This window comes from Sparassis crispa, assembly GCF_003851025.1.
Source record: "Sparassis crispa DNA, contig_000006F, whole genome shotgun sequence".
NCBI lineage: Eukaryota > Fungi > Basidiomycota > Agaricomycetes > Polyporales > Sparassidaceae > Sparassis > Sparassis crispa.
The window spans coordinates 1193766-1220463 of NW_020939753.1; the positions used below are offsets into that span (position 1 = coordinate 1193766).

General features: G+C 51.4%; 10 protein-coding genes across 10 annotated transcripts; 8 read left to right on the forward strand and 2 right to left on the reverse strand.

Moving 5' to 3' along the window:
- Positions 1 to 297: 297 nt before the first annotated feature.
- On the reverse strand, positions 298 to 3162 carry SCP_0704430 (predicted protein; the record flags this gene model as incomplete). The annotated part of the gene is made up of 9 exons (XM_027760368.1): positions 298 to 497; positions 574 to 831; positions 1043 to 1243; positions 1319 to 1900; positions 1946 to 2000; positions 2051 to 2060; positions 2109 to 2159; positions 2219 to 2488; positions 2540 to 3162. The coding sequence occupies 9 exons, from the start codon at positions 3160 to 3162 to the stop codon at positions 298 to 300; spliced, it is 2250 nt and encodes a 749-aa protein (XP_027616169.1).
- Positions 3163 to 5480: 2318 nt separating this feature from the next.
- SCP_0704440 (hypothetical protein) lies at positions 5481 to 6044 on the forward strand (the record flags this gene model as incomplete). The annotated part of the gene is made up of 1 exon (XM_027760369.1): positions 5481 to 6044. The coding sequence occupies one exon, from the start codon at positions 5481 to 5483 to the stop codon at positions 6042 to 6044; it is 564 nt and encodes a 187-aa protein (XP_027616170.1).
- Positions 6045 to 7077: 1033 nt separating this feature from the next.
- On the forward strand, positions 7078 to 8763 carry SCP_0704450 (hypothetical protein; the record flags this gene model as incomplete). Its single annotated transcript, XM_027760370.1, has 1 exon — positions 7078 to 8763. One exon carries the CDS (start codon positions 7078 to 7080, stop codon positions 8761 to 8763), a length of 1686 nt encoding a protein of 561 aa, XP_027616171.1.
- A 630-nt stretch (positions 8764 to 9393) lies between these two features.
- SCP_0704460 (Transposon Ty3-G Gag-Pol polyprotein) lies at positions 9394 to 10092 on the forward strand (the record flags this gene model as incomplete). The annotated part of the gene is made up of 1 exon (XM_027760371.1): positions 9394 to 10092. The coding sequence occupies one exon, from the start codon at positions 9394 to 9396 to the stop codon at positions 10090 to 10092; it is 699 nt and encodes a 232-aa protein (XP_027616172.1).
- Positions 10093 to 11297: 1205 nt separating this feature from the next.
- Positions 11298 to 15134, forward strand: SCP_0704470 (hypothetical protein; the record flags this gene model as incomplete). Its single annotated transcript, XM_027760372.1, has 5 exons — positions 11298 to 11480; positions 11534 to 11902; positions 11956 to 12052; positions 13982 to 14125; positions 14179 to 15134. 5 exons carry the CDS (start codon positions 11298 to 11300, stop codon positions 15132 to 15134), a joined length of 1749 nt encoding a protein of 582 aa, XP_027616173.1.
- Positions 15135 to 15468: 334 nt separating this feature from the next.
- On the forward strand, positions 15469 to 17859 carry SCP_0704480 (hypothetical protein; the record flags this gene model as incomplete). Its single annotated transcript, XM_027760373.1, has 2 exons — positions 15469 to 16456; positions 16619 to 17859. The coding sequence occupies 2 exons, from the start codon at positions 15469 to 15471 to the stop codon at positions 17857 to 17859; spliced, it is 2229 nt and encodes a 742-aa protein (XP_027616174.1).
- A 492-nt stretch (positions 17860 to 18351) lies between these two features.
- On the reverse strand, positions 18352 to 19266 carry SCP_0704490 (hypothetical protein; the record flags this gene model as incomplete). Its single annotated transcript, XM_027760374.1, has 1 exon — positions 18352 to 19266. The coding sequence occupies one exon, from the start codon at positions 19264 to 19266 to the stop codon at positions 18352 to 18354; it is 915 nt and encodes a 304-aa protein (XP_027616175.1).
- Positions 19267 to 22374: 3108 nt separating this feature from the next.
- On the forward strand, positions 22375 to 23352 carry SCP_0704500 (hypothetical protein; the record flags this gene model as incomplete). Its single annotated transcript, XM_027760375.1, has 4 exons — positions 22375 to 22530; positions 22594 to 22698; positions 22754 to 23219; positions 23282 to 23352. 4 exons carry the CDS (start codon positions 22375 to 22377, stop codon positions 23350 to 23352), a joined length of 798 nt encoding a protein of 265 aa, XP_027616176.1.
- Positions 23353 to 23767: 415 nt separating this feature from the next.
- On the forward strand, positions 23768 to 24940 carry SCP_0704510 (hypothetical protein; the record flags this gene model as incomplete). Its single annotated transcript, XM_027760376.1, has 4 exons — positions 23768 to 23902; positions 23962 to 24319; positions 24382 to 24572; positions 24623 to 24940. The coding sequence occupies 4 exons, from the start codon at positions 23768 to 23770 to the stop codon at positions 24938 to 24940; spliced, it is 1002 nt and encodes a 333-aa protein (XP_027616177.1).
- A 396-nt stretch (positions 24941 to 25336) lies between these two features.
- On the forward strand, positions 25337 to 26539 carry SCP_0704520 (hypothetical protein; the record flags this gene model as incomplete). Its single annotated transcript, XM_027760377.1, has 4 exons — positions 25337 to 25510; positions 25566 to 25923; positions 25980 to 26170; positions 26240 to 26539. The coding sequence occupies 4 exons, from the start codon at positions 25337 to 25339 to the stop codon at positions 26537 to 26539; spliced, it is 1023 nt and encodes a 340-aa protein (XP_027616178.1).
- Between the last annotated feature and the right edge of the window lie 159 nt (positions 26540 to 26698).

The following is a 26698-nucleotide window of genomic DNA, read 5'->3' on the forward strand; positions in this document are numbered from 1 at the left end:
GTTTGATATCTACGTACTACTGTACATTAGTATTTACCACCAATAGATGATCCTTAGATACCGTAAAGACAGAGAGCCCGCCGTGGGCGGGCCAACGACGCCATGCACCACCGCAGAGTGCGGCTCGAGTACGGGTATATCCCATCCGTTAAATAACCAATACAGCCCGCGCGCGCACCTAAAAACCCTGTACACACTGCACAATCAAGGAATGAACAAGGCAGAACGCCCACCTAGTCGTACACTACGCCGATCAGACCGCATCCCGAGCGGCAAGCTGTGTACTATGTCCAAGGGCTACGTGCGCTCCCAGTTGGCGCGCGCGGGCCACATGCGCGCCTGCCACTCGTTGAGCACACGCCCGACCTCGGCGTCGTTCATGCCGACGTCATCGTTGATGCAGAGCAGTGCGGCGTTCGCGTCGCGCTCGACGCGCGTGAGCACCGCGCGCGCCTGCGCCGGGCTCGAGAGCCGCTCGAATACCGAGGGTGTCCCGCCTACAATCCACCGTGTCAGCCGCAACCTCCGGATAACCACGCAACGGGGCGGACGAGGACGTGGATGGGAGCTCACCGATGACGTAGCGGTACCGCGCGAGCAGCTGCAGCGTCCACGCGCGCACGCTGGCGCCCGCGGCGCTCCCGCTTGTGCGCATGACCGCGCCGAGCGCGAAATTGCCGTCCTCCCAGTTCGCGACCAGCGGCAGGTGTGCGACGGGGTCGCGGGGCGGTTGAGGCGAGGTAGAGGACGTGCTGGGGAGGACGCGCGCGGGGTCCGGGAGGAATGCGGAGAGCCCGAGCGTGCCGCTGGCGTGCACCAGGGCGGTGATCACTGACCGGATGATGAGGGATTAGCACGTTGATCAGAAAAAGAGAAGGGGGAAGAAGCAGAGAACTTCGAAATTTGGAGTCGATGCTGTGCAGCACGCTTGAAAGTGAAAACGAAGGTTTCGTAAAATTGGCGGAGAGTAACAAGTTCAGAAAACCGACAGTGGGCAAGAGAAAAGGGCGGGAAAGAATATATATAAAAGGAACTCACGTACCACAATCACCGCACTGCGGAAAGCGAAACGCGATATTCGTAAATACCGTTGAGGGACTGTCCGCGCCCTCGAGCGCGAAGCACTCGGAATAGAGTAGCGTGCACCGGGGGAGCGAGCTCTCCCGTAAAGAAGGGCTGAACGACGGGAACTTGGGCGCGCCCTTGGTCCCCAGCGTGCCATATGCATATCCATCCAGCGACGCTATCCGACAGGAGAGACAGAAAATCAGCTCCCAGAGACACTCGCCGGTAAGAGAGTAAGGGGAAAAACACGTACAGAAAATATACCGCGTCTGCCCCACGCCGTTCAGCCCGCTCGCCCTCAACACACGCTTGACCCGCTCCGGCTCGACCGTCTCCCTGCGCCCCGCACTGACATCTATTCGAGCACGCCCGTCGCGCCCGCGGCCCTGCTCCGCCGCCATTTCCACATCTCCCAGCCACTCACCCCCGAGCTCCTCCCACGCCTGCCGGCGCTGCAACGGGCCCCACTCCCCGTACAGCCCGCCGACGCGGCCGACGACCCATGCCCACAGGAGCGCCTCCCGCGCACGCTCCACCACAAAGTGCGTGGCGAGGAAGAGCACGTAGACGTCCCCCGTGCCGCCACGCGTCTCGCGGAAGCGGTGCGACGCCGCGTCCGCCAGCGCACCCGGCCATATCTGCGCGATCTCGTGCAAGAGCGGCGCGGATACGGACTTGGCCTCGTGCGCGACGTACGGACGGCCGCGCCGCCCGAAGCGCGTGGAGAGCAGGACGTTGGTCGTGCCCATGCTCCGCCATTCGCCTTGCGCCGTCTTGGTCGGTGGAGAGGGCATTACGAGCAGTTCCGATTGGAGGTGCAGGACCGTGCCGAAGGCTGGGAAACATTAGAAGCGGCATGGATGGGAGAGAGAGCGCGTACCGGGTGTGTAGAAGGTCGTGGGCGTGACGGGCTTCGCGAAGTAGAGGTCGTCGTTCTGCAGGGGGTCAGTTAGCGAGTGAATGCGCGCGGGAGGGGCGGGCTGACCATGTAGATGCTGTGGGGGTGTCAGACGCGTTTGCCATGAATAATGCGCGGCGCTCACAAGTTTTCCGAGACGTCCTCGAGATGCATGAGCTGCGACTCGATCGCGAGGCTGCCGTGGACCTGTCGCGTGAATACCGGGATCGCGGACGGGCTGGATACAGCTCCTACCTGTTGAAATTCGTGCCGACGTATGGGGAGAAGATCTCCGCGTGGTGGGCGATGGCGAGCTCGACATTGCCATCGCGCCAGGAGTGTTTCGTGCTCGAATCGACGTCGAGCCACTGCGGGACCTGTCCTAGGCGCCATGCCGCGGACAGCGTGAAGTTCGGCTCTACGGCGGGTATGGGGAAGTCGGCGGTAAGGATGTGAAAGCGCTGCGAGTACGGCCGGAAGTGGGCGAGCGCTGAGCGGAGAGAGTGCCGCAGCTCATCGTGATCGCTGTCAAACGGGATTCAGTGATTGATAAGTGAGACGAGAGGTGACGCGCACCGAAACTGGCGATCCTGTGCGGTAGTTGATTTTGGGCGGTATGGGTCGTCACTGGCGTAGCTCTCGATGGCGAGCTCTTTGGCCTGGACGAGTAGTGGGTCGGAGCCATTGACCCATGTCCAGACGAGGTCTATTGGGGGAGGCTTGGACTCAAAGCAAGGTTCTCCGGCGACAAAAAATCTGTCGAGACAGGAGGAGGCAAGAATGCCATGGACTTGTCTGAGGGAAGTATTGTTTGGAAGAGCGAACGGAGAAGCTTGAAAGGACAGGTATGCAGTCTGGGAGGCAGACGAATTATCTGGCGGGAACAAGATGACTTCTATGTCGTCGTCTGCATCAACATCCTTGAGGGTATAAGAGAGAATAAGGAAGAGGGAAAAGAGAGACGCAGCACAGATGGCGGCGAGGAGGAGACGGCGGCGGAGACAGAAGGAGACGGTGCGGTGTGCGGCAGCGGCGGGCTGAAGGGGAAACTGGGCGAGAGGGATGTAGTCCGCGGTGCGAGGACGAACGGGCATAGCTGGAGAGGCATGATAGGAGAGATCGATTGGTGTTGAGTATATGAATCTTTCCGGAACAACGCCTGCAGGAACCGCAGCTACTAGCGCGGGGCCGGCATCCATTCGTCTCACTCTCAACTTCTCTCACACGCTCCCTCTCATTTCAACGCGCTCTCGTTACGCGTCATGGCACACGACCGTGGCATGCGACCGTGTCCGGGACATCCTGGACGCGGGGAACAGGCTCAGAGACGAGGACGAGACGACTCGACAGTAAGCACGAGCGCGTTTTCTATTTATAGCGCGGCTATCTTTAGACGCGTTCTGATCTGACGATGCTGCGTTGCGCACACGACCACATACATATCAGCCACCTTACTGACATCGCATCTACACAGCTCTCCTCATCCCCACGTCCATGCGCTATGGCCTTCACCATATCTCGTATATTCTCACACCCTCCTTCACTCCGGCACCGTCCTCTTTATAGCTCTTTCTGAGAGCACTCTGAGAACGCCGCAGCACTCTCCTTCCGAGCTTCCCCAGAAATGCCCGTTTGCTGCTGCGGATCTGCTCTTAGACATGCGGTGCCTGGTGCGGCAGCACCACGGCATGCCAAATGACGGCATCATGGATCCGCGATGCGACATAAAACGTCCGTGGTTTTTCAATGCCCGTTTCTCTGGATGGACGACCATGTAGCTGTATGCAATCTCTCTCCAACATGTGCACGCGGCAGTGGTCCCGCTCTCTTCAATGCTCTAATAATTAATGGTTATTCGCTAGGGCGCACACTGAAGAGAGGCGAACTTCATCACATTGGAACAGCCGCTTGAAAGGCGCTCGCTGTTGTTGGCGCAGCCGGTTCCGAACCTTGATGCCAGTACCTACTCAAAAAGGCCGTATTTAGCCTATTTCGGTAATACTTCCACGGTTAAATTCTGTAACCCCTAAAAAGGGTCTGAATTGAATTCGGCACATCTCTGGTGCAAAAAACCGTGCTTTCCGGTAGAGAAACTTCTTCCTATCTACTATAGGCTCATAAACTTCCGGGGCAAAGGGGCCCGATTTCAGCAGTGCCAGTGTTTCACCAGCTCTCCAGCCATTGCCACGACCCTGCGAGTGTAGTTTCACCGCACTGGGGGTTCTGCCCACAACACTATTGCCCGGCCAGATGCAGGCACGTACTTATTAACTTTACTGCAGTACCACAACAGTACAGCGATACCATCTACATCAGCAAAACCCAACTTTTACTTAAAAGGGTACTTAAATGACTTAAATGGACTTATGATCCTTATTTAAGGATATAAGGTCAAAAAGGGCCTAATGCACATTACATGAGTGTCTGAAATCAGACTTATTGATACTTATTTGAAGACTTATCGCCTTAAATAAGGGTTGTAAGACCAAAAAGTCAAAATAGCTCTGCAAGAAAAAGTTGGGTTTTGCTGATGTAACTCAGAGACCGTTATCACACAAGATTGAAGTGGAACGAAGCCTTGCCATTGGCATTGTTCATTCTGGTCCAACCTGGTGTGATGGAACTTTGACTGCGCTATGCATCCTGTGGGCTTTGTTGTATCCTTGTTGAGAATTTGAAGACCCTTAAGTCTGAACCGCTATTAGCTGACTTCGCGAATTAGGCTTCTTGCTCAATTTGATTGAAGGAGGCTCTGCATGTACTACCTGAGCTTATTGGCGTTCTCGGTGTTTTTGGTAATGCCCAGAATGTGTTACATCAGTGACAGATGTAACCCCGACGTAGGGTTACACGGCTATCCTCGATGAAGGTTCATATCCGCGCCGCCCCTTCATTGCAACTCAGACCCGTTCTGTACGATGCAACGAAGGTATGTTCCATACTCACTCATTTAGCTCTTATGTACTTATCAGACCCGTTCTGTACGTTGCAACGAAAACACCTCATTTCTGTTTTGTTCCGAGTGCTCGCCGGAAGACAACCGGCTCACACTTTTTTTAAAACACCAAATGAACTGTCCTTCTGCACCGCACGTCTCTTTGCGAGCGCACCTCCGAGCCTAATAGGCTACCCTACCATCGGATTAATCTGCGTGCCAAGACGGCTGCGGAAGCATCGCCCCACCGCTAAAACACCGCTGCCCCAATGGAACCATCCTGTAGACACCTGTGACGTAGACCGCTGTTGATCCTACACCACCACCGTCTTGCCCATCCTGCCACCCAACACTCGCTCTCAAATTCGAGATCTTGCTAATCTCCTCCCATTTCACAACGTCGAGAATATCCCGGAGATTCTAAACTCAGAATCACGACCAATCTCATCTCTCTCATCCCTCTCGACCGCTGATCCCTCGGACCTATCGCTGTTATCTACCCGACCTACATCACCCGCGGTAACGCAACACTCGAGATCGCCATCGACGGATTCAGATTCAGATACTCCCATGACCACAATCATGTCTGCTTCCACGCCGGGAGTCGCCACGATCATACAATCCTCGGCCAAACACCCCCCCATCCTAACTGCCAGCAAGATCACTCCTGCTGTTGCTCACATGTGGGAGAACGCCTGCCTTCAGTATTTCAAACACAATGATGTCACCAATGATAAGAAGGTGGCCAAGGTTACGGGCAGCTTCCAGGATGCTATCATTAGCGACTGGTATTACAATGACTCCGACACCTTCGACACAATAATGTGGAAAGATTTCCTTGCCGCTTTCCATTCTCACTTCCTCCCCAAGGGCTGGGACTCGGCTGTTCTAATGCAACTACTCTGCGCTCGTCAGAAGGAAGATGAGAGTTTCGAAGATTGGGTCCTCAGCATCGAAAAGCTGAACACCACTCTCCACGATATGATCTCTTGTCTCGATGATGCCTGCCTCCACGCCCAGATCTCTGCCAACATCTGCGAAGATCTTCGGTTCACCTGCAATGAGGACGAGGTCAAAACCATTGCCTCATTCAAAGACTGGAAAGACAAACTTACCCAGCTCGACACCGTCCATATGCGCGAATGAGCGCGCATCCTTCACATCACAGGCGCGTCTGCACGCACCAAGGTCCCACCACTGACTACGACCAAGGGGGACGCCTCCTGCCCTAAAGGTCCAAAGCTTCCCCCGCTCACCGACGAAGAATTGAAACTCCTCCGCGACAATGATGGATGTTTCAAATGTCACAAATTCTTTGTCCCCGAGAAGGAAGCGGACGTGACCGTTGCACTGACACCTTCCCCGATGTGTCATCTTATTGCACACTCACTCAGGCAGACGTCGAATCAGCCCACCGCACCAAGGGTAAAGAGAATGCGAAACCCCGCACCAATGTCACCGCTGTCTCCAAGTCCATTGACGACATCACCTATAATGTGGGCGCCATCAATGTGAACTCCACATCATTGGCCGCCACCACGGGTGTCCTTGGCATGGGCTCAGATTCTGAACCTGAGTATGTACAACCCCCACTCGCTCCATTCACCATCGCACACATTCCCTGGTCAGGAATTGTGCACAGCCTGCATCTTGACTCTGACCCACTTCCAATGCTGATTGATTTGGGTTCCCCTGCAGTTCTGATTAGGTCAGAACTCATCTCACATCTCGGTTTGCGTCATCGCAGACTACCGCAGCCTTTCCCGCTGGGAGATGTGTGGGGTATGGAGTCTAAGGATTCGGTTGAGTGGGTTAAGCTTCGAGTTTCATCTCCATATTTGTCTTGGTCCTCTGTCACTTGTCGCACCATCATTGTATCATCGTGTTGTTATCCTATAATTGTCAGCCGACCCTTTCTAAAGACAAACCGCCTTATCATCGACCACGAATGCGATTCCGTCACTGACAAGTCCACCGGGCGTGACATCTGCAAACTGGCACCCCTCGCCGTTTGCCTCCACCGTCGCCCGCACCTTCAGTCCTACCAATTGCATCCCTCTTTTGTGAACTTGCTGAACGTACTGCCAACTGTCGAACTCACTGTGATGAGCACACAGTGGATGAGGCCACCGGTGCTGTACATGCAATTCAGAAGTGCACTGAAGAACTCGCATTCCAGATGACTCTCCAGTCTGAGAATCACAAAATCAAAGATGAATTCAGTGATCTCTTTCCTGACGACATTTCACACCTCGATGAACTTCCTATGGACATCGACCATCATTTCGTCCTCAAGGACCCCAATATGTTTATCCAGCGCTGTCAGTATGACTGTCCGAAGAAATATCGAGAAGCTTGGAAGCAACTTCTTGATGGACACCTTCGCGCGGGTCGTATGTGCCCCTCTGATAGCCCATATGCCTCACCCGCCTTTCTTATTCCCAAAGCTGACCCTACAGCCCTTCCCCGTTGGGTTAATGACTATCGTGCACTCAATGCGAACACCATCCCGGACATGCACCCCCTCCCTCTCATCAGTGACATCCTCGCTGACTGCGCCAAGGGTAAGATCTGGGGTAAGATCGACATGACCAACTCCTTCTTCCAGACCCACGTGCATCCCGATGATGTAAAGTACATCACTGTAACTACTCCCTTTGGACTTTACGAATGGCTGGTAATGCCACAAGGTTGCCGGAATGCGCCCTCTACACACCAACGGCGGATGTTTGGCGCACTCCACCCATTGATCAGTACGATCTGCCACGTATACCTTGATGACATCGTCATTTGGTCGCAGACTCTCGAGGAACACATTCGTAATGTGCGCACAGTCCTTGAGGCACTTTGCACACACCACCTATACTGCTCCGATAAGAAGACCTCCCTTTTCCTCATGGAGCTCTCCTTCCTAGGTCATGTCATATCACAAGATGGCATACAGCCCGACCCACAGAAGGTCGAGAAGATCCTAAACTGGTCCGTGCCATGCAGCGCATCCCAAGTTCGGGCCTTCCTCGGGCTCGTCCGCTATATAGCACCATTCCTCCCCAAACTTGCCGACTTCACGCACATTCTCAACCCTCTCACTATGAAGGATGCCGAGCTCGATTTTCCGACGTGGACAGAAAGCCACCAAGCAGCCTTCGACAATATTAAGACACTTGTCTGTAGCCGTGAAGTCCTCACCTCCATCGATCACGATAACATGGGCAACAATAAAATCTTTGTATCTTGTGATGCCAGCGACTTCCGCACAGGTGCGCTTCTTTCATATGGTGAATCATTGGAGACCGCTCATCCGGTAGCCTTCGAGAGCTGCACCCTCAAAGGTGCAGAACTTAACTACCCGATGCATGAGAAAGAACTTCTCGTGATCGTGCGTGCACTTAAAAAGTGGCGCATCGACTTGCTTGGTGTTCCCTTTACTGTCTACACTGATCACCACACTCTGGAGAATTTCTTCCTCCAAAAGGAACTCTCCAGGAGACAAGCCCACTGGCAAGAATTCCTCGTGCAATACGACTTTGACATCAAGTATATCAAAGGCGAGGAAAACATCGCTGCAGACGTCCTCTCACGCATACCTGCTGACACTGTCATTATCGACCCTTCTGCATGTGTCACTGTCTCACTCATACACATCACGACACAATCACTCTGTGACATTCCGAAGTCTATTACCGCATTCGCCTTCACCGCCAGCCGACTATCGATCGCCGCAGACCCTGCGTGGCTCTCGGCACTGCGCACGGGATATGTCCAAGACAAGTGGTGCCAAAATTTATGCTCCACCTCTGAATCCCTCAGTGTTCGTGAACAGAATGGCCTCCTTTACGTTGGCGACAGACTTGTCATTCCTTGAGTGCCCGAGCTGTGTGAGGCCATCTTCCACCTTTTGCATGACTCACTTGGCCACTTTGGCTTCAACAAATCTTACATGGCGATTCATGACACCTACTACTGGCCTAACATGTGCACTGAACTGGAACGCATGTATGTTCCAGCGTGCGAAGACTGCCAGCGCAATAAGTCACCAACCCATAAACCACACGGCCCGCTGCATCCTCTACCTATACCAGATGGATGATGCGACAGCATAGCGATCGATTTCATCGGACCACTCCCAGAGGACAGTGGTTTCAATTGCATTGCGACGGTCACTGACCACCTGAACTCTGATGTTCAACTCCTCCCCACTCACACCGATGTCACCACAGAGACCTTCACAACTCAGTTCTTTGATCACTGGTACTGCAAAAATGGTCTCCCGCTCGACATCATCTCTGATCGCGACAAGCTTTTCATCAGCGCCTTCTGGAAAGCACTTCACCATCTTACTGGAGTCAAATTGAAAATGTCCTCAGCATACCACCCCCAAACGGATGATGCTTCAGAGTGGTCAAATAAAACGGTGATACAAGCCTTGCAGTATCATGTCGCTCGTAACCAACGTGGCTGGGTGCACGCCCTACCCCGCATTCATTTCTGCATCATGAACACGGTCAATAACTCCACCGGGTTCTCCCCCTTCCAGTTAAAGACTGGACACTCTCCACGCCTTGTGCCCCCCTTCTCCCAGGTGTCATTGGCAGATGATACCTTGGATGAGGCCACGCGCGCTGCTGAGCTTTTCACGTGCCTGGATACAGACATCATGGAAGCTCGAGATAATCTCTTTCTCACAAAAGTTAACCAGGCAGCACTGGCTAACCGCTCGCGCAGCGAAGAGATTTCCTATGCGGTTGGAGATAAGGTGATGCTGTCGACCTTCCACCGCCACCATGACTACATGCAGCGCGGCGACAACCACATAGCTAAATTCATGGTCCGTTATGATGGCCCCTACAGCGTCCTCCACTCCTACCCTGAATTTTCTGCATACACACTCAATCTCCCCGCATCCACCAACATCTTCCCCACATTCCATGCCTCCCTCCTCAAACCTTGGTTCAAAAACAACCCCGAGCTTTTCCCTTCACACCAATGCAGCCAGCCGGGCCCTATTATCACCACCGATGGCGCTGAAGAATGGGAAGTCGAATCTATCGTTGACCACCATCCTCGAGGTCACAGTTTCCAATACCTCGTGCGCTTCTGCAGATACGGTCTGGAGCATGACATTTGGTTATCCCGCCGAGAAGTAAATGACTTAGCTGCACTTGATGAATACTTACTCCACTCCCCTCATTAATTTCTTTCTTCCTATTCTGTTTCTCTTACCCACCGTGCTCATTCTTTTACAGCGGCATCAGGAAAACCCAACTTTTACTTAAAGGTGTCCTTATATGACTTAAATGCACTTATGGGCCTTAAATAAGGTAAAAAAGGACAAAAAGTCCATAAGTCATATTTCCTTAGAGACTTAAAAGTTGACTTTTGGGAACTTATAGGCCTTAAATAAGGCAAAAAAGGACAAAAAGTCGGAATAAGTTTCATAAGTAAAAGTTGGGTTTTCCTGATGGGGGAGGAGTGTAACCCCAACGTAGGGTTACACGGCTATCCCCGATGAAGGTTCATATCCGCACTGCCCCTTCATTGCAACTCAGACCCGTTCTGTACATTGCAACAAAGACACCTCATTTCTGTTTTGTTCCAAGTGCTCGCCGGAAGACAACCAGCTCACAACAGAGCATCTATGTCAGTACTCCTCACTGAATGATCAGGAAACTAGAGTACACTCGTACTCCTTGATGGAACGTGGACAGTATGTGAGTACTTTAGTTAATCCTAGTGTCTCAATGATGCTGACTGCATCATGAGACTGGATTCTCGGGTATGCAAAATTAGACATGCTCTTGCTGAATTCAGTGACATCCACTTCTCTTTGTCCAAAAGTGTTGCCATTCATACTGAATGTTGAGGGACATATTGACACATATGTCCACATTGACACACATGCATGACAATAACTCGCCATCTACACCTCTCCGTCACTTTCATTGCCAATCCAGGCCTGTTGTGCTACCTCTGATGGCAACATTGAGGGTTGGCATGTATGCAGGGGGTCAATGTCCAAGAATTAGGTGAGTAAGAATCCACAGTAGGTGTCAGTCTGTAGTTGAGTGTCCATTAAGCAGGTCCTACAGTGGCTCCTTGTCAATGGGATCAGTTCATATACAAATTTTTTTGATATCTATCCACTGGATCTCTCCTCATCCCTCCTTTCCTTCAGCCATGTCACCCCTTGATATTGTTGATCTCTGCTCTCGTGACCTCGGAGAGAAGCACTCTCTCCATGACAATGTCCTCGCTGATTTGTCACAGGCTTGGACCAAGATGCATATCATCTTAGCACAGAATTGATTTGATCACAGATGATTCTACACAATACCATGTGAGTAGTCAGTGTTGGATTATTGTATAATCAGAATTTGAGTGAGGCGACCACAGACACATATGGAGGTTCCCAAAAATAATGAAGACTGGAGCACCCCAGCTAGCATCGTGGTCTTTCAGTCCAGGGTGCACGAATGGCTGATGCAGTTCTACCGGGATATTAATTCCGGCAAAATCACATTGATGAGGAAGCTTGCGAGGGTGCTGTTCATGATACTCGAGCACGAAGCTTTCCACGCAGAGGTATGCTCCACGAGGCTGATAATACTGCACCTGAACTAAACACCTATCTTTAGATGCTACTCTACATACTCCTGCAGCATGCAGGCACTGGCACACTACCTCCTACTGGCTTCAGTCCTCCAGTTTGGTCGACACTCACCAGTGGTTGGGATCACAATCTGCTTCTGGCTATATCAACTGTTACTCTTGGTCCTGCCACGGTGATGCTTGGACATGGCGATGATAAATCAGAGGATGCATGTACCAGTGTTCATGCATTTGGTTGGGACAACGAGCATCCCAAGGGAGAAGTCCACATCGGCGAATTCAAAATTGAATGGCGGCCGATTACGAATGGTGAGTTCTATGAGTATTACTCTAGCAAGGGCAAGGAGGCTGTCAAGTTCCCTGCCAGCTGGGTTGAGGTTGAAGGAGAGGTTCAAGTGAGTGAAGTCAGTAAAAGCCTACTTCACATTACAAACTCAAGTGATGGTAGGTTCATACCCTGTATGGTCCCATTCCGATGAGTGTCGCGAAGCATTGGCCGATCATTACTTTGTATGACAACTTGACAATGTATGCAAGTGTTAAGGGTGACCGGATTCCAACCTAGCCTGAACTGCGCCTCTTTATGGACATGTTTGATTGTGCATACAAGGGAGGCACCAACATTGGATTTAGAAACTGGCACCCTGTTCCGTGAGTCTCGGCTCTTCGACACTGGGCGTTATCTTACATTTGTTACATTTGCTTGTGTCAAGTGCTACTGCTGGCCGTGACAAGGATGCCAGGAAAGGACACAATGGAGGTATCTGGGAGTGGACTTCCACGTCACTTGATGAAGTTGACCTACCCAAGTCTCGCCTATCCATGTCCAAAAGTCGTTGGACTTACGCCGACTCCAGGTGCAGCTACTTGACCAGCAATGTTGATGTCCATCGACATATTGTAATACGTTACCAGTTTTCTTGGGATAAGTCTAATCATCCTTTGCGCTTTGCAGTTAGGCAGTTCTTACACAACCGTCCCGCGTCTCGAAGATCGATAGATGCTCCGAGTCGGCGATGACCCACACAATTACCCGTATGCTTGGGCTGGAGCTAGGATTGCATATGACCTAGCAGAGTGAAGGATTTGCTGAAGTGCATACCTTGAAGTGGACCACATGTTGTCTGTCTGTATCACTGGCTCTTGCACGACCAACATGCATCTATACTACAAGAGACAAGGGGAGACAAAGCTGCAACCCGATTGGTCGGTTAACTGAGACAAACACTTAGAGACAACCCGAATATCTGATTGGTCGATCCTTCAACTCCAGTGTCTAACTTACCGCTGCTGTATTCCAACCGCGACGTGTCAACCTTTCTCGCTCTCGCCTTCGCCGAGCGAGCGTTATGCTCCCCGCTCTCTTTATGCACAACGTTAAACTACTCCTTCAACATTCTCTACTTTAATACTGACGGCTTTCTTCTTCTATACTATGCTCGTAATCACGCTCTCTGGCCAAGTGCCCTAATTCCTCGCTTGCCAGCGAGCACTTTTCAGGTTCTCAGTGCGGTGAGTTCCACCTATCTTGCCCTGAGAGCTGCGGCCTTACTCTTGCTACAGGGAGATGGAATATACTCCCAATTATGCATTTCCACAGACTCCGAAGAGTTGCCATTGTCGTGCGGACCACCAAGCTCAAGAATTGTCCAGCCCGATGCGATGGCGAGTCCCTCAGGTATTCCAGTTCAATAAGTGCTACACACAAATGCCTGATCCTCTTATCAATCCCCTCCACAGCCTGTTCTGACCGAGAGGCTCAACACGCTTCATGCCCCCTGTTTGCCTCAACCGGCGCATATGAGCGTGCATACTGTCTTTTGCAGTTTCAATTAAGTGGACAGCTCACATTCAGGGTGTCCAGGTCCATCCAGACACGTCCTTTGACGTGTTCGGAAGTGTTTCATCTCACCATGCACCCAACTCTCTCGCAATTGATCAGAATCATTATGATGCTTCGGACAGTGCCTCTCGACACGAGCGGCATGCATCGTCCAGCATGTCTACTGTTTCCCATCTTCTAACACCTTCAGCTACATTAGTGCAGCCACCACAACGATGTCCACAACAACCCCAACCCACATCATTATCCGCTCCTTCCTCTTCCACGCAGCAGCCCCTTCAAGATGACAATCACTCTCAGTGCTACCCTCTCGAGCCTGCTCAACAGCTCCTTCTTCTCGAGCCAGTGCAACAGGCTTTTCCCAATTCATCTGGGAGTTCCGCCCAGGCCGAACCAGCACTAACAAGAAGGCAAATTGCGCAACGTGCACGCAGGGTCCGCGAATGTGAAGCCAATAACCAGCAACCTGCTGTGTAGCATCAGTTGGCCCCTGTTGTTTCATCAAATAGTGATTCATCAGAACCTACTCCAAACAGACAGCAGATTGCACAGCGGGCTCGCTGAGAGTGCGAGCGCCAAGGTGAGTCATCTTCGACAAGCATGTTCCTTCTTCGCATTGACATCCTTGCAGCTTGCACTGCTGCAGATCATGATCGTGTTCCTGCCATCGCCAATCCACCCTCTCCTGCAAATGCATGCAATGATGCTCCACCAGAACCTCCCTTGAACAATCAGCAGATTGCGCAGCGAGCATGCCGAGAGCATGAGTATCAAGGTGAGTCTCGCAACCTACTTAGTTGTCACCATTGTGGCCTGATGAAAACATAGCTGCACAGGCTGATGCTCCACAGCATCGTCAGTCTGCCGAACGGGGCTTGATGTGGGCCAGGCAGCCATATGTTGAGCCTGTCACCAGGCATGATCTCGGCCATATGGATGTCGTCTGCCGTTATTGCAATGCCCTGCATTGGCGGAATGAGCGAGTAATCTCGAAGTCTATGCAGACTAACCCTGCATTCTCCATGTGTTGCAACCATGGTAAGATTGATCTGCCAGCTCCTCTTGCTCCTCCCGAGTTCTTTCGCTACCTATTTGCGAGCCCTGAGCCTCAGGCGGAGGACTTCAGGGATAATATCCGACAATATAATGCTGCTCTCGCATTTACCTCACTGGGTGTCAAGATAGACGACCATTTAAATAATGGATGGTCTGAGCCTGTCTTTCGGATCCATGGTGAGCTGCATCATCGTCATGGGTCATTGCTGCCGCAGGAGAGGCAAGATCCTGCATATGCGCAGCTGTACATCTATGACCCTCGCGATGCTCTGAATCAGCGCATGCAGCGCAACAGTAATCTTCGCAGAGACACAATGGAATGTCTTCAAGGTATCCTGAACACGTCACATCATTACGCGCATGTATACAAGCATGCATATGAGGTTCTTGCTGGCCGAGGTGACATAGAAGACGTTGTGATACGTCTTTGCCTGTTGCCTACAACAGATCAATGCCGGTATAATCTGCCTACTGCAGACGAGATGGCAGTCATATTGCCTGGAGACGGTTCCGAGGATGTGGGCAAATGTGACATCATTCTGCGGCATCGCAATGGTCCACTGCAGAGGATCAGTGAGGGCAATGCAGCATACTCATGTCTTCATTATGTGCTCTTCTATCCATACGGTGAACATGGCTGGCATTTCGACATGACATTGCATGAGTCTGACACCTCACCGGCTTACCCTCATGGACTATTGCGCGTATCAGGCTCAAACCCGTGTTGAACAATTCTCTCCTCTCCTGCGGGGTGGACGACTCTTTCAGCAGTGGGCTGTTGATATGTGGGCTGCGGCGGAGCAGAACCGACTTGAATACTTGCAGACCCATCAAAAGGAGCTCTGATCCTCCCTCTATGGTGGCTTGGAAGATGTCATGAACTCTCAGGATGAAGATGTCAGCCTCAATGATATTGGACAGCATATTGTTTTGCCGTCGTCATTCACAGGTGGTCCCAGGTATATGCAGCAATGCTTGCAAGATGTGCTTGCATTGGCTCACTATTTCTGCAAAATTGACATCTTCCTAACTATGACATGCAATCCAAAGTGGCCAGAAATCATGCAGGAGTTGTTGCCTAGGCAAACACCAGGAGATCGACCAGAGTTGGTTGCGCGTGTTTTCGAGATGAAGAAGACTGAACTCCTGGAGTATATTGTCAATAATGGTATCTTCGGGAGGACTATCGCACACGTCTACACAATAGAGTTTCAGAAGTGTGGCCTTCCTCACATGCAGCTCCTTATCTTTCCCGAACAGTCATACAAGCTCCGTTCTCCCCCAGATATTGACTTCCTGATCTGGGTGAGGTGGCCTGACCCAGAGACACAGCCTCTACTCTTCGACACTGTCATGCAGTGCATGTTGCATGGACCATGTGATGAGTGGTGCCTCGAGAATGGGAAGTGCAAGAAGAATTTCCCGAAAGCATTCCAGTCTCAGACAGTGATGGACCAAGATGGCTATCCACAGTACTACAGGCCTGATGATGGACGAGCATATGATGTTCGCAGAACCATGGTTGACAACCATTACATCATGCCCTACAACCCTCAGTTAAGTGCCGAATTTGACTGCCACATTAATGTTGAGTGTGCAGTCTCCTTCGCATCCGTCAAATACATCTGCAAGTACATGCACAAGGGCTGCAACCATGCCACTCTCAAAGTGAACAAGCATGATGAGATCAAACGCTATCTGGATTCACGCTACATCTCGACCACGGAGTCCTTCCATCGGATATTCCATTTCTTGCTCCATCATCAGGAACCCAATGTCGTAGCTCTGACAGTGCATCTACCGGGACAACATTTGGTTGCATTCCATCCTGATGAAGATCCGACAACTGTGATGGAACGTGCTGCAAGTGAGAGGACCATGCTCACCGAGTTCTTTCGGGTCAATGCACATCCTGTTCTCTCCATTGAGGCTCGCAAATACACTTATCAGGAATTTCCCCAATATTTTGTGTGGAAAGACGACAAGTTTTGGGCTGTACGACAGAGAGGTTGGGCTTTAGGACGCATGGTGTTTGCTGCTCCAAACTCAGGTGAGTGATTCTATCTGCGGACTTTGCTCACCATTGTAGAGGGTCCGCAATCATTTGAGGATCTCCATACATTTGATGTGGTGGTCTATCTCACGTTCCACGAAGCATGCCTTGCATGTGGATTACTCCAGGACGATGGTGAATGGCATCTGTGTCTTCTAGATGCCTCTGCTATGCAGACTGGAATGTGGCTTCACCATCTGTTTGTCACAATCCTACTCTTTTGTCAGCCTACACGCCCTGAAGCTCTATGGCAGGAATTTCGAGTGCACATCTGTGATGATCTGGCACACCGCCTCCGGACAATGGGATGTGAAAATCCTGAGGATGAGGATGTCTATGATTTCGGTCTGTATCTGCTCGAAAAAATCCTCTGCAAGTACGGGAGCTCCCTCTCTAAATTTCCTCCTATGCCCCTCTCTCAGAATGACTGGGATATGCAAGTTGAGAACACATATATTGCCGAGCAGCTGAACTACAACTGTGATGAACAGCATGCCTGCGCTCTGGCCCGTATACCTCAGCTTAACGTCGAGCAGCTGGCAGCTTACGAACACATCATGCACTCAGTTGAGCAACAGACTGGAGGCCTCTTCTTTCTGAATGGACCCAGGGATACTGGAAAGACTTTTGTCTACAATATGGTCTGCAACAAGGTTCGCAGTGAAGGCTGGATTGTTCTATGTGTAGCATCCTCAGGGATCGCATCTCTGCTCCTCAAAGGCGGCCGAACGGCACATTCCATGTTTAAGATACCAGTCGGGAATCTTCACGCACAGTCCACTTGCAACATACCAAAAGAGTCCGCATTGGCCGGCTTGCTGCATGTGACACGATTGATTATCTGGGACGAGATAACAATGCAACATCGAAATGCACCTGAAGCCATTGACCACACACTCCGAGATATCCGAGATGACCACCGATCCTTTGGTGGAATCACTGTTGTCTTCGGAGGGGATTTTCAGCAGATTCTTCCAGTTGTTGTCAAAGGGTCTCAGGAGCAGGTGGTGGCAGCATCACTGCAACGGTCGCGGCTGTGGAGGAAGATCGAGATACTGCATTTAATGCGCAATATGCGCCTCGAGAATGATGCAGACGCTGCCGAGTTCGCTCACTGGCTGCTGGATGTGGGTCATGGCCGAGGACTAACGAACAAAGCCACACTGAACATACCTGAAAGCATGGTCTCCTGCAGCCTCTCATCCCTCATTGATGACATCTACCCTGACATAGGCTCAACACTCGCCCTGCCACCAGAGTATTTCCTGAATCGTACCATTCTTGCAGCTCGGAATGCCGATGTTGACAGCATCAATGCAGAAGTACTACATCGGATGTCAGGCCAGGAAAGGGTTTACATGAGCGTCGACACAGTCCTGCATCAGGAAAAAATGCCTTGACTACATGGCCCGACGTAGCCTAGGTAGCAGTGGTAGCCCGGTAGACAAGTCCCCGGTTATATTGTACCAGTAGCTGCTGCAGCACCTCTGTAGTGCCCTGTAGCCCAGTAGGCATCCTACGTAGCTGTAAGTAATCCATTGTAATTGGCGGTAAAGTGGTAGCCCCCGGCCAAATTTCATAGCTAGAAGCCGAATAGCCGTCAAATCACATCAATGGACACAGTGCAAGAAATATATTCAGAATATACTAGCTATATTACACTAAACTGGAGTGCTGAAGCAGGGAAGCACGAGCAGATCAGAGCAGCGGGAAACAACAAACAGTGCCTGGCCGTTCGTGTGTCAGCTGCCCGCGCAAACGAGGAGGTCGGAGGAAGGGGCGAAGGGCGAGGGGAGTGCGAAGTGGCAGTGCGAGGGCCGGGCCATCGACCTCGTGCAGCCACGCAGTGTCTCCTCATGGTCCACATGTCGGCTCCTCGCACGCCATCGACCTCACGCAGCCACGCAGTGTCTCCTCGCAGTCCACGTGTCGGCTCCTTGCGCGAACGAGAAGGCTGGAGGACAGAGGGGCGAAGGGCGAGGGGAGTGCGAAGCGGCGGTGCGAGGGCCGGGCCATCGACCTCGTGCAGCCACGCGGTGTCTCGTCATGGTCCATGTGTCGGCTCCTTGCACGCCATCGACCTCACGCAGCCGCGCAGTGTCTCCTCGCAGTCCACGTGTCGGCTCCTTGCGCGAACGAGAAGGCTGGAGGACAGAGGGGCGAAGGGCGAGGGGAGTGCGAAGCGGCGGTGCGAGGGCGGGGCCATCAACCTCGCGCAGCCACACGGTGTCTTCTCGCAGTCTGCGTGTTGGCTCCTCGCACGAACGAGAAGGCCGGAGGACAGAGAGGTGAAGCGCAAGGGGAGTGCGAGGCCGTGGTGAGAGGGTGGGGCCGTCAACCTCGCGCAGCCATGCGGTGTTGCCTGGCTGTCCACGTGTCGGCTCCTCGTGCGAACGAGGAGGGCGGAGGAGGATGAGGGACCGAGGTGGCAGGAGAGTGTGGGAGTGTGGGGCCGGAGCGGCGTCATCGCACTGCAGTGGCTGGTGCAATGACGAGGAGGAAAAAGTTAGCACTGTATTGTAGGGATATGAAAAATCTTTTTTTAACTGACCTAGGGGTGCCCTTCGACCTCCGAAAACAAACGTGCCACCGAACATTTGCGTTCGACGGCGTGGGGGAGCGTGAACTGGAGGTTGGAGGTGTCGCCAAAAGTCTGCATCGTGCATCGTGAGCAGTGGTGAGTGTTCATCATCAGACATCGTGATACAGAGCACTCGCCGACTTTCGTCCTCTCCTCTGGGTGCATGATGCTGGGTGTCCCGCGATCTTCGTGGTGCGGGCAGGAGGTCATGAGGAGTGCACTGCATGATGCTGGCATGTACCTATGCTGTCTGGAGGACAGACTGGGGCATGTATATCTCAAAGGACAGGCTTTAAACTTCGGCTTTAAGCTTGAGCCCGAAGATTCGTGCATAGGTAGCTGCATGAGGCTAGGAAGGCAGAAATGGCATAGATAAATTGAGAGGATGAGTAGCAGCGAGATGCGACGCCGCAGCCAACTGAATTTGATGAGAGACACACCGGTGAGAGGTCAAGAGACAAGAAGAAAGACAGCGATGCCAACAGAGGATGTGCAAGAGTTGGGACAACCCCAAGGGGCATGCATAAATTGGATTTAAGACACAGGGTCAGAAAATCCGGTTAAGCACCCTTGAGACCCCCCCTCCCCCCGTGGGAATTTCCCACAGTCCATATATAGAAGGTCTCTGTATGTTTTCACGTGGAGAGTAGAGACAAAGGTTTTTCGATGCATATACTATCGATACAGCTCTGTAACTACACACTGATCAATACCTTGTTCTCCTTTTCTTGTGCGCATGAGATTTCTGATATTTTGCATGGCATTCATCCGTGCAAAACCATGGGCCTTTCGGTGGCTCCAGGAGGTCGACACATTCAAAGTGGTACTGACAGCAGGATAATGCGGACGTGAGATGCAACGTCAAAAAATAATGATAAGTCAACACACCCATTGCTTACAGCCAGATGTACTGCCTCCCCCGATTCAGGACCTTGACACCAGCAGAACGTCTCCTCATGGGATTCCGAGTTTACTGGCTCCGTCGAGTGCTGGGTTGCTATGTCAATGTCCAAATCCTCTTCGCTCTCAGGTAGAAGCTTAGGATCAATAGGAATATCCAATCGGTAGGTTGAGCCCGCAACGCTAGGTCAGGACCGTCCAGCTGATAGGTAGATGGCTTGCCCGTGGGACTCGAGGGTAACAGCTAAAGATTTGAGATGTTGGTGTTAGAGTAATGAAAACAATTAAAGCTTAAAGGACTGTGCTCACCACAACTTATATTCGTGAGACTGCTGGCCCCTTCCGACCGACGTGGTGCTTAGGATATTTTATGCAGGTTTTAAATATATATATATATATATAATTTCCAGTTAAGGGCCTCGGAGGCCCCCCCCCCTCCCCCTACCCTGTGTCTCGGAATCTGCCAGTGCATGCCCCTTGGACGACCCACAAATTTTACCAAGTTCACGGAGCACGTGATCGATGGTGCCATAGTTCGTAACAACTGGCCGATGCTTCCCGCCCTTCCCGACCTGCTCTGGCAGTGACTGAAGCACGAGGTGAAGCAGGTTGCTATCGGTTCTGTGACTATATAGCTAGCAGATAAACACAGAAAATATGCCAACACTACATTCCATACTCCCTGTTCAATTATATCCCTCCCTAATTTCCCTACTTTGATCGCCTCGGCAGGTGCCTTATTTTAGACCCGCATCTCGGCTAGATCGGAGTTTGCGGTTGCTCGCACTCTGCTCTGTGGATGTGGGCTTCCCTCATTTTGCTTGAATTTTGGATGGCTTGAAAGCTAATCATGCCCCAAAGAACACTGGAACCTTTCCTATGAAGAATGCATGCATGATCTTGCATACAAAGTGTTGAGATATTTTTGGCACATCTTTTACATAATGCCGAAGATCACGATGAGTGCCAAGCCGAGAGTAGGGAAAGTAGGGAGGGACATAATTGAACAGGGCATAGTTCATCTACTGTCTATTCACAGTCCCAAGTCACTGAAGAGCCAGCTTAGCCAAGATATCCCTTTGCAGATGCCCACGTTTAGGCTTGCATGCACCGGGAATTGGGCACATTTGAGATCTCAATGCACGGTAGCATACGAACCAACTCAATTTTTAAGATGCTTTAAAGCTCCGCTTGATAGGCGTAACCTCTCCATAGTGCTATGGAAATGTGAGTGGTGGCTACACAGCCCTACAGAGGTGTACATTGAGCGACGCGCGGCTACATGCCCTACACGTGTCTACGTAATCATGGCGGCAGCTACCTCACTTGGGGCTTTTTCCTGATGTGAATGAAGCCGGAGCAGACCCAGTCCAGGAGCACCCTTTCCCAGTAGAGTTCCTGCGGAGTCTGAATGCATCGGGCCTCCCTGCTGGCGAACTTCGTCTAAAACCTGGCTGTCCGTTGATGCTTCTTCGTAATCTTGCGCCCTCTCGAGGCCTCTGCAATGGTACTCACATGGTCCTGCTTCGCATGTCTGACCGAGTCTTGGAAGTTCGCCTGCTTGGAGGTGACCATGACGGTGCAATCGAGTTCATACCTCGGATTTCGCTCACACCGTCAGAAGGCCATACGGACTTCAGTTTTGTCTTGCGGCGGCACCAGTTCCCCGTCAGGCTGGCCTTTGCTATGTCCATAAATAAGGCACAGGGTCAGTCTGTGAGAACGGTTGGCCTTGATCTTCGAGTCCCGGTCTTCTCCCATGGGCAACTGTACGTCGCCCTCTCTCGTGCAACGTCTGGACGGCGAATCAAGTTGTTACTCTCACCGGATTCTACATGCCCTATTACAACAAATATTGTCTATCCTGAAGTTCTCCTAGATTAGGTATGCTCTTTCTCTGACTGACTTTTGCGATCCTGGCCGGCTGATCTCAATTCCAGAAAACTTTATTTAATTCGGTCCTTTGCCATGCTGATTGCAGTAGAGGGTTATGTGCATACAGTATATACTGTATATTTCGGTACGCTTACTTCCGACTTTAATTGCTGTGCAAGCTATTAGTGCATCAGGTTCGTGCATGCTCCATTTGCACGAGAGATTAACTCTGATCGCACCTCTGTTGCTCGACATAGAGTCCTCTTAATACTACGGTTTTGGGAGAAGTCCCCATAATGTGAGTTAGTGTACATGCCCCATACATTCAATTTGTATGCTATACATGTTTTCGCATCTTTACAGCGCACCGGCAAACAGTGCGCGATCCCGTCCCGTTTCACACCGTTATGTAAGTGCTCCGCACTGCCGAGCTTGATAAGACGTGCACATTCTCTTTGTGCTCTCATCCCACATCCCCTCTTTTTTCTATCTTAATCTTCAATTTATCTTCCACTCCTTCCAAATGTCAGGCGGCATTGCCAATCTTTGTGCTGTTGCCATGTTCCGCCACCCGCGACGCACGGAAGGCAAGACTTTCGTGTTCAATGCTGTCATCGACTTGCCAGGTGGCGATGAAGTTGTTGTGCTTCTTCGCTATTTCAACCAACACAACTTCTCCTTTCCGGATGGTTCCTACTATCAGATCAATGCAAATGTATGTACTCTGTTTTTTCTCAGGTTCTCGAGTCCTGCAAGTTGTTTACTGTTTGGTATGCAGGTTGCGAAGATCATTCCTGGTGTCAATACTCACTACACGTCAGCGATCGCAGAGGCTGACAGGCTGGATGGTGAAGAGTTTGATCTGATGGGAGATGTCATTTGGGTGAGTCGAGTCATCCTTCACATTGATTTTTCTTAGCTGACCTCTTACCGTGAAGCTTACGCCCCTGGAGAAGAACCCGGCCCCGATGCATGGCCCTATCATGTATGCTGCGGGAGCTGTAGCCGATGTTGACAAGGGCTGCTCGCAGTTCAACCTCAACACCGAACAGTTCATCACGTTCGCGCGTGATCTCGCTAGCATATCGAAGACCATGCCATCTGACGGAGTGGGCTCTGTCCAACCGCGCACCGGCCATGCAACGCTAACACTGCATGCGACTATTCCGGATTCCCCGCGTTGGAAAAAAAATGCGAAGCCGATGCCATCAAATGGAAAGTACGTCTATGTGCAGGGTCTGCTCAGGAAGGTCGATAGGGAAACCCGCAAGGACAGTAGCAATCGGGAGATTGAGGTCGCAACAATGTTTGCATTTGATGTCGAGAACATCACATTCATGGGTAGTGTCTCTGCCAAGACTTTACCGACACCGGCCGAACCTGTGGTGACGGTGGACTCCCCAAGTAAGTACTACATGTTTATTGACTCCTTTTTGTGCCGCCTTTCATGTGTCTCTCCCTTGCAGCTGTCAACGGTGCTCCTCAGAGTGCAAGGAAGCGCCTGAAGGCTGTTCACAGCCATCTCCGCAGGAGGTAGTCCACTTAAGCGGAAGCCTAGCACCGACCTTGAACCTTTGAGCTCGCAGTCCACCCATTCTGCTTGATTTTTTGCTCAATCCTCACAATCTCAGACAGTATCACACTTTGCTTCGATAGTATACCTTTTTAATATCCGACACTCTAATTTTGCAGCCATACTATTACTGATTGAAGTACATCCCAGTCAATTGACACTCTTGATTGTTACCAGTCAAACCGTGTGATATTGTGTTGTTTCAGTCGGTTCTCTTGAGCTTCAAGCATGGCACTGATGCCCCGTGGCAGCGCACGGGTAACTGCTAGTATACTTAGAAAGTGCCTGGTACGCTACAGCAGAATTTGAACACAGACCATCGATCACGTGGCAGATCAGATCTTTCGCACGACCGTGACGCAGCGGAAAGTCTATAGGTATGAAACGCGAGTATGAGCCCGTGGAATGGCCTACAGAGAGCTCGCTCTCAGACGCTCCCTATCCTGGAGTTGGCGCCGCTAGGCCCGCAGATTCTCAGCCGATCAAGCTCAAGTTCACTTTGAAGCGCATATTCGTGAGTGACATCATCGATCGATCCTGTCACAGCTCGTGTTGTGTTCATATCGTCCCCAGGATGATAGTGATGCGCACATTTGGGGACCAGTGGTCGGGTGGGGCAGCGTTTTCCTTGCAGGCAATCTATGTAGCCGTTTTCTCGGGATCAGACGGTGCAACATGGGCAGATTTCGGAGACGACTTGCGGGTGCCTGTACTGCTCTGGGAGTTGCGACCTTCTGGGATAGGGGATATTATCACCACGCACGACAGTACCAGGAGAACAGTGATCTTAGTACTATCTTCCATGTTACCTGGTTGACCTTTTACTTGGCATCCTTGGATCCTAATGGCCGTAAAGCTTTGCTGTCGGCGGCATCAGCGCCTCTGGTGCCATCGCTCTTTGCTCGTATCCAGGGACCGTATTTTCCTCCAGGTCAGTCGTTGCTTACCCGATCACATTCTTCCAGGTCCCATTCACTCCGCGGTGTTCTGTAGATGCGACGTTTGCTGAACGGACACGACAACAGCTATCTTGGCTGATCTACCAACTGTGGTTGAGTCGTCGTGCTAAAGCGGCTGCTAGATTCTGGTTTCAGCGCTATCTTGAGGATGCGAATCTGTCTCCACACGACATAGAGACAATTATAACCATGGTGGCGCAAGCCCTTGACGGTCCCGAGTGGCGGGTGAGCATCTTCTTGCACCACAATTTGACCTGGTCTTCAATCCTGTGCAGTTAGGCAATGCTTTGTCCCTCTGCATGACACTCTGCTGCTCTGCAGCACGAGCACTGGCACGGAAACATATGCCTGTCACAATATGGCTTAATTGTCTCTTGGCAGCATCCCTCGGTTCGTTGGCCATCACCGAGGGCTTATGGCCATACCACTATATCACCTATCCTTTGAGCATACATGACAAAGCTAAAGCAGCAGCTGCGTTGAGAAAGTACTATCCTGAAGCATTCGAGCGATTGACTGCGGAGCTCGATGAGTTCTCAGGTGACATCTTGGGCAGTGAGCCCTCATACGTTCAGGATGGGGCATGGGTGTGAAGGGTTCAAGTGAGTATGTAGTACCCGAGCTATCTCAGAGTCACAGGATCGGTGGCGAGTCTGTAGTTCTATCGAAGCACATCTCTTCATTGTTCAAGTTTAGTGGCATTTTACGCACATAACAATGATTACCACTAATTTATTTCGAGTCCAATATGTCGATGCATAGAAAAGATGTGCCGCTCGTCGTTGTGAGTACATAACTGGCCATGGGCCAAGATCATGTACATAGTAGATTCGATCAAAGCGGACAGATCTCAGATTCATACTTGCCCTGCCGCTCTCACGTGTGTACAAGTCGAGCCTCAAGCTGTTGTGCAGTATCTGTTCCTCATCATCTGACCTCTGTCGGCGACGGTGGAAGGACAGACAGGTGCATTTCAACAGCCGACACCGATGGATGATCGCACAAGTCGACACGATGATTATGAACCTCTGGATTTGTCCACCGAAATCCAGCTGCCAGTGCCCTCTTCGGTCGCTCAGCCAGAGGTTATGAGTGCCACCATTTCCAAGGCAGAGACAGGTGTTCAGTCCGTGCAGCTTAAGCACAATCTACAGCGCATATTTGTGAGTAGTGATCTCAGGTGTTAATCCATAGCTGTCGCATAATCGCCGCGTCCAGCACTGCACCGATAAACATATCTGGGCCCCCATCATTGGATGGGGTAGCATCTTCATAGCTGGAAGTCTGTGCGGTCGTTTCTTCGGCGTCAGACCACTCTACATTGCCAGGTATCGGATGCGGCTCGCAGGAACGTGCGCTGCACTAGGGACTGTAACTTTCTGGAATATGGCTATCAACAATAATGTGTCCAAGTTCGTGGCGGACGATGATATCCATCCCATCACGAACGTGGTCTTTACCTTCTACACAGTCGCTCAGGACCCCGAACGGCGGAAGGCTCTCATTTTACCGGAGTCGCTGGATTCTGTAATACCAGATCTGTTCGCTCGTATACAAGGGCCGTACATTTCTCCAGGTAAGCCGCCTCTATACTCCAAAAGCAGCTATCCTCCTATTTCCAACACTACATAGGCACGGACTTTAGCTCAGGTCTTTCACAGCGGATAACCTGGTGGACCAGCCACATATGGCCAAGTCGTAAAGCCCAAGGGGCTGCCAGATGGTGGTTCCAGGGTTTTCTAGAGGGTCAACAGCTCTCGCCGCATGACATAGACATCATTATGACACTGGTGGCACACGGCATTGATGGGCAAAGCTGGGATGTGAGTTCGCCTTTCATCTGGGCGTCCCTGTGGATCCTTACTGTGCCTCTATATTCCCGTGTTGTGTAGGAGATGGGTGGCTTAGCCATCGTCACTACCTTAGGCCTTGCAGCGGCGCGGGCATTAGCACGCAAGCACATGCGGATCACGAGATGGCTCAATTACTTCCTGGCTGCATCGTTTGGTGCATCGGCTATTATGTCGCAATTTCGGCTCTATCAGCTCACTGCCTATCCCTTTGATATCCACGATAAAGCAGGAGCAGCGGCTGCCCTCAGAAAATTTGACATCAAGAAGGCGGACGGTGGGAGGTATGAGCAACTACTGAACCGAGGTGCCCAATCGCGAGCGCCGCAATCTCAAAAATGATTGTGGCTGCCTTTGGTATGAAGCGAGGGAGAATCGTGAGGAATAGAAGAAAAGCCGGAGCAAGTTCCCATAATTACGCAGAGATAACGAATGATCACCTTCCATCCTCGTCCCAATTTATGTCATTTGTTGTTGACAGTTTTGCTAACGAATAGCTAT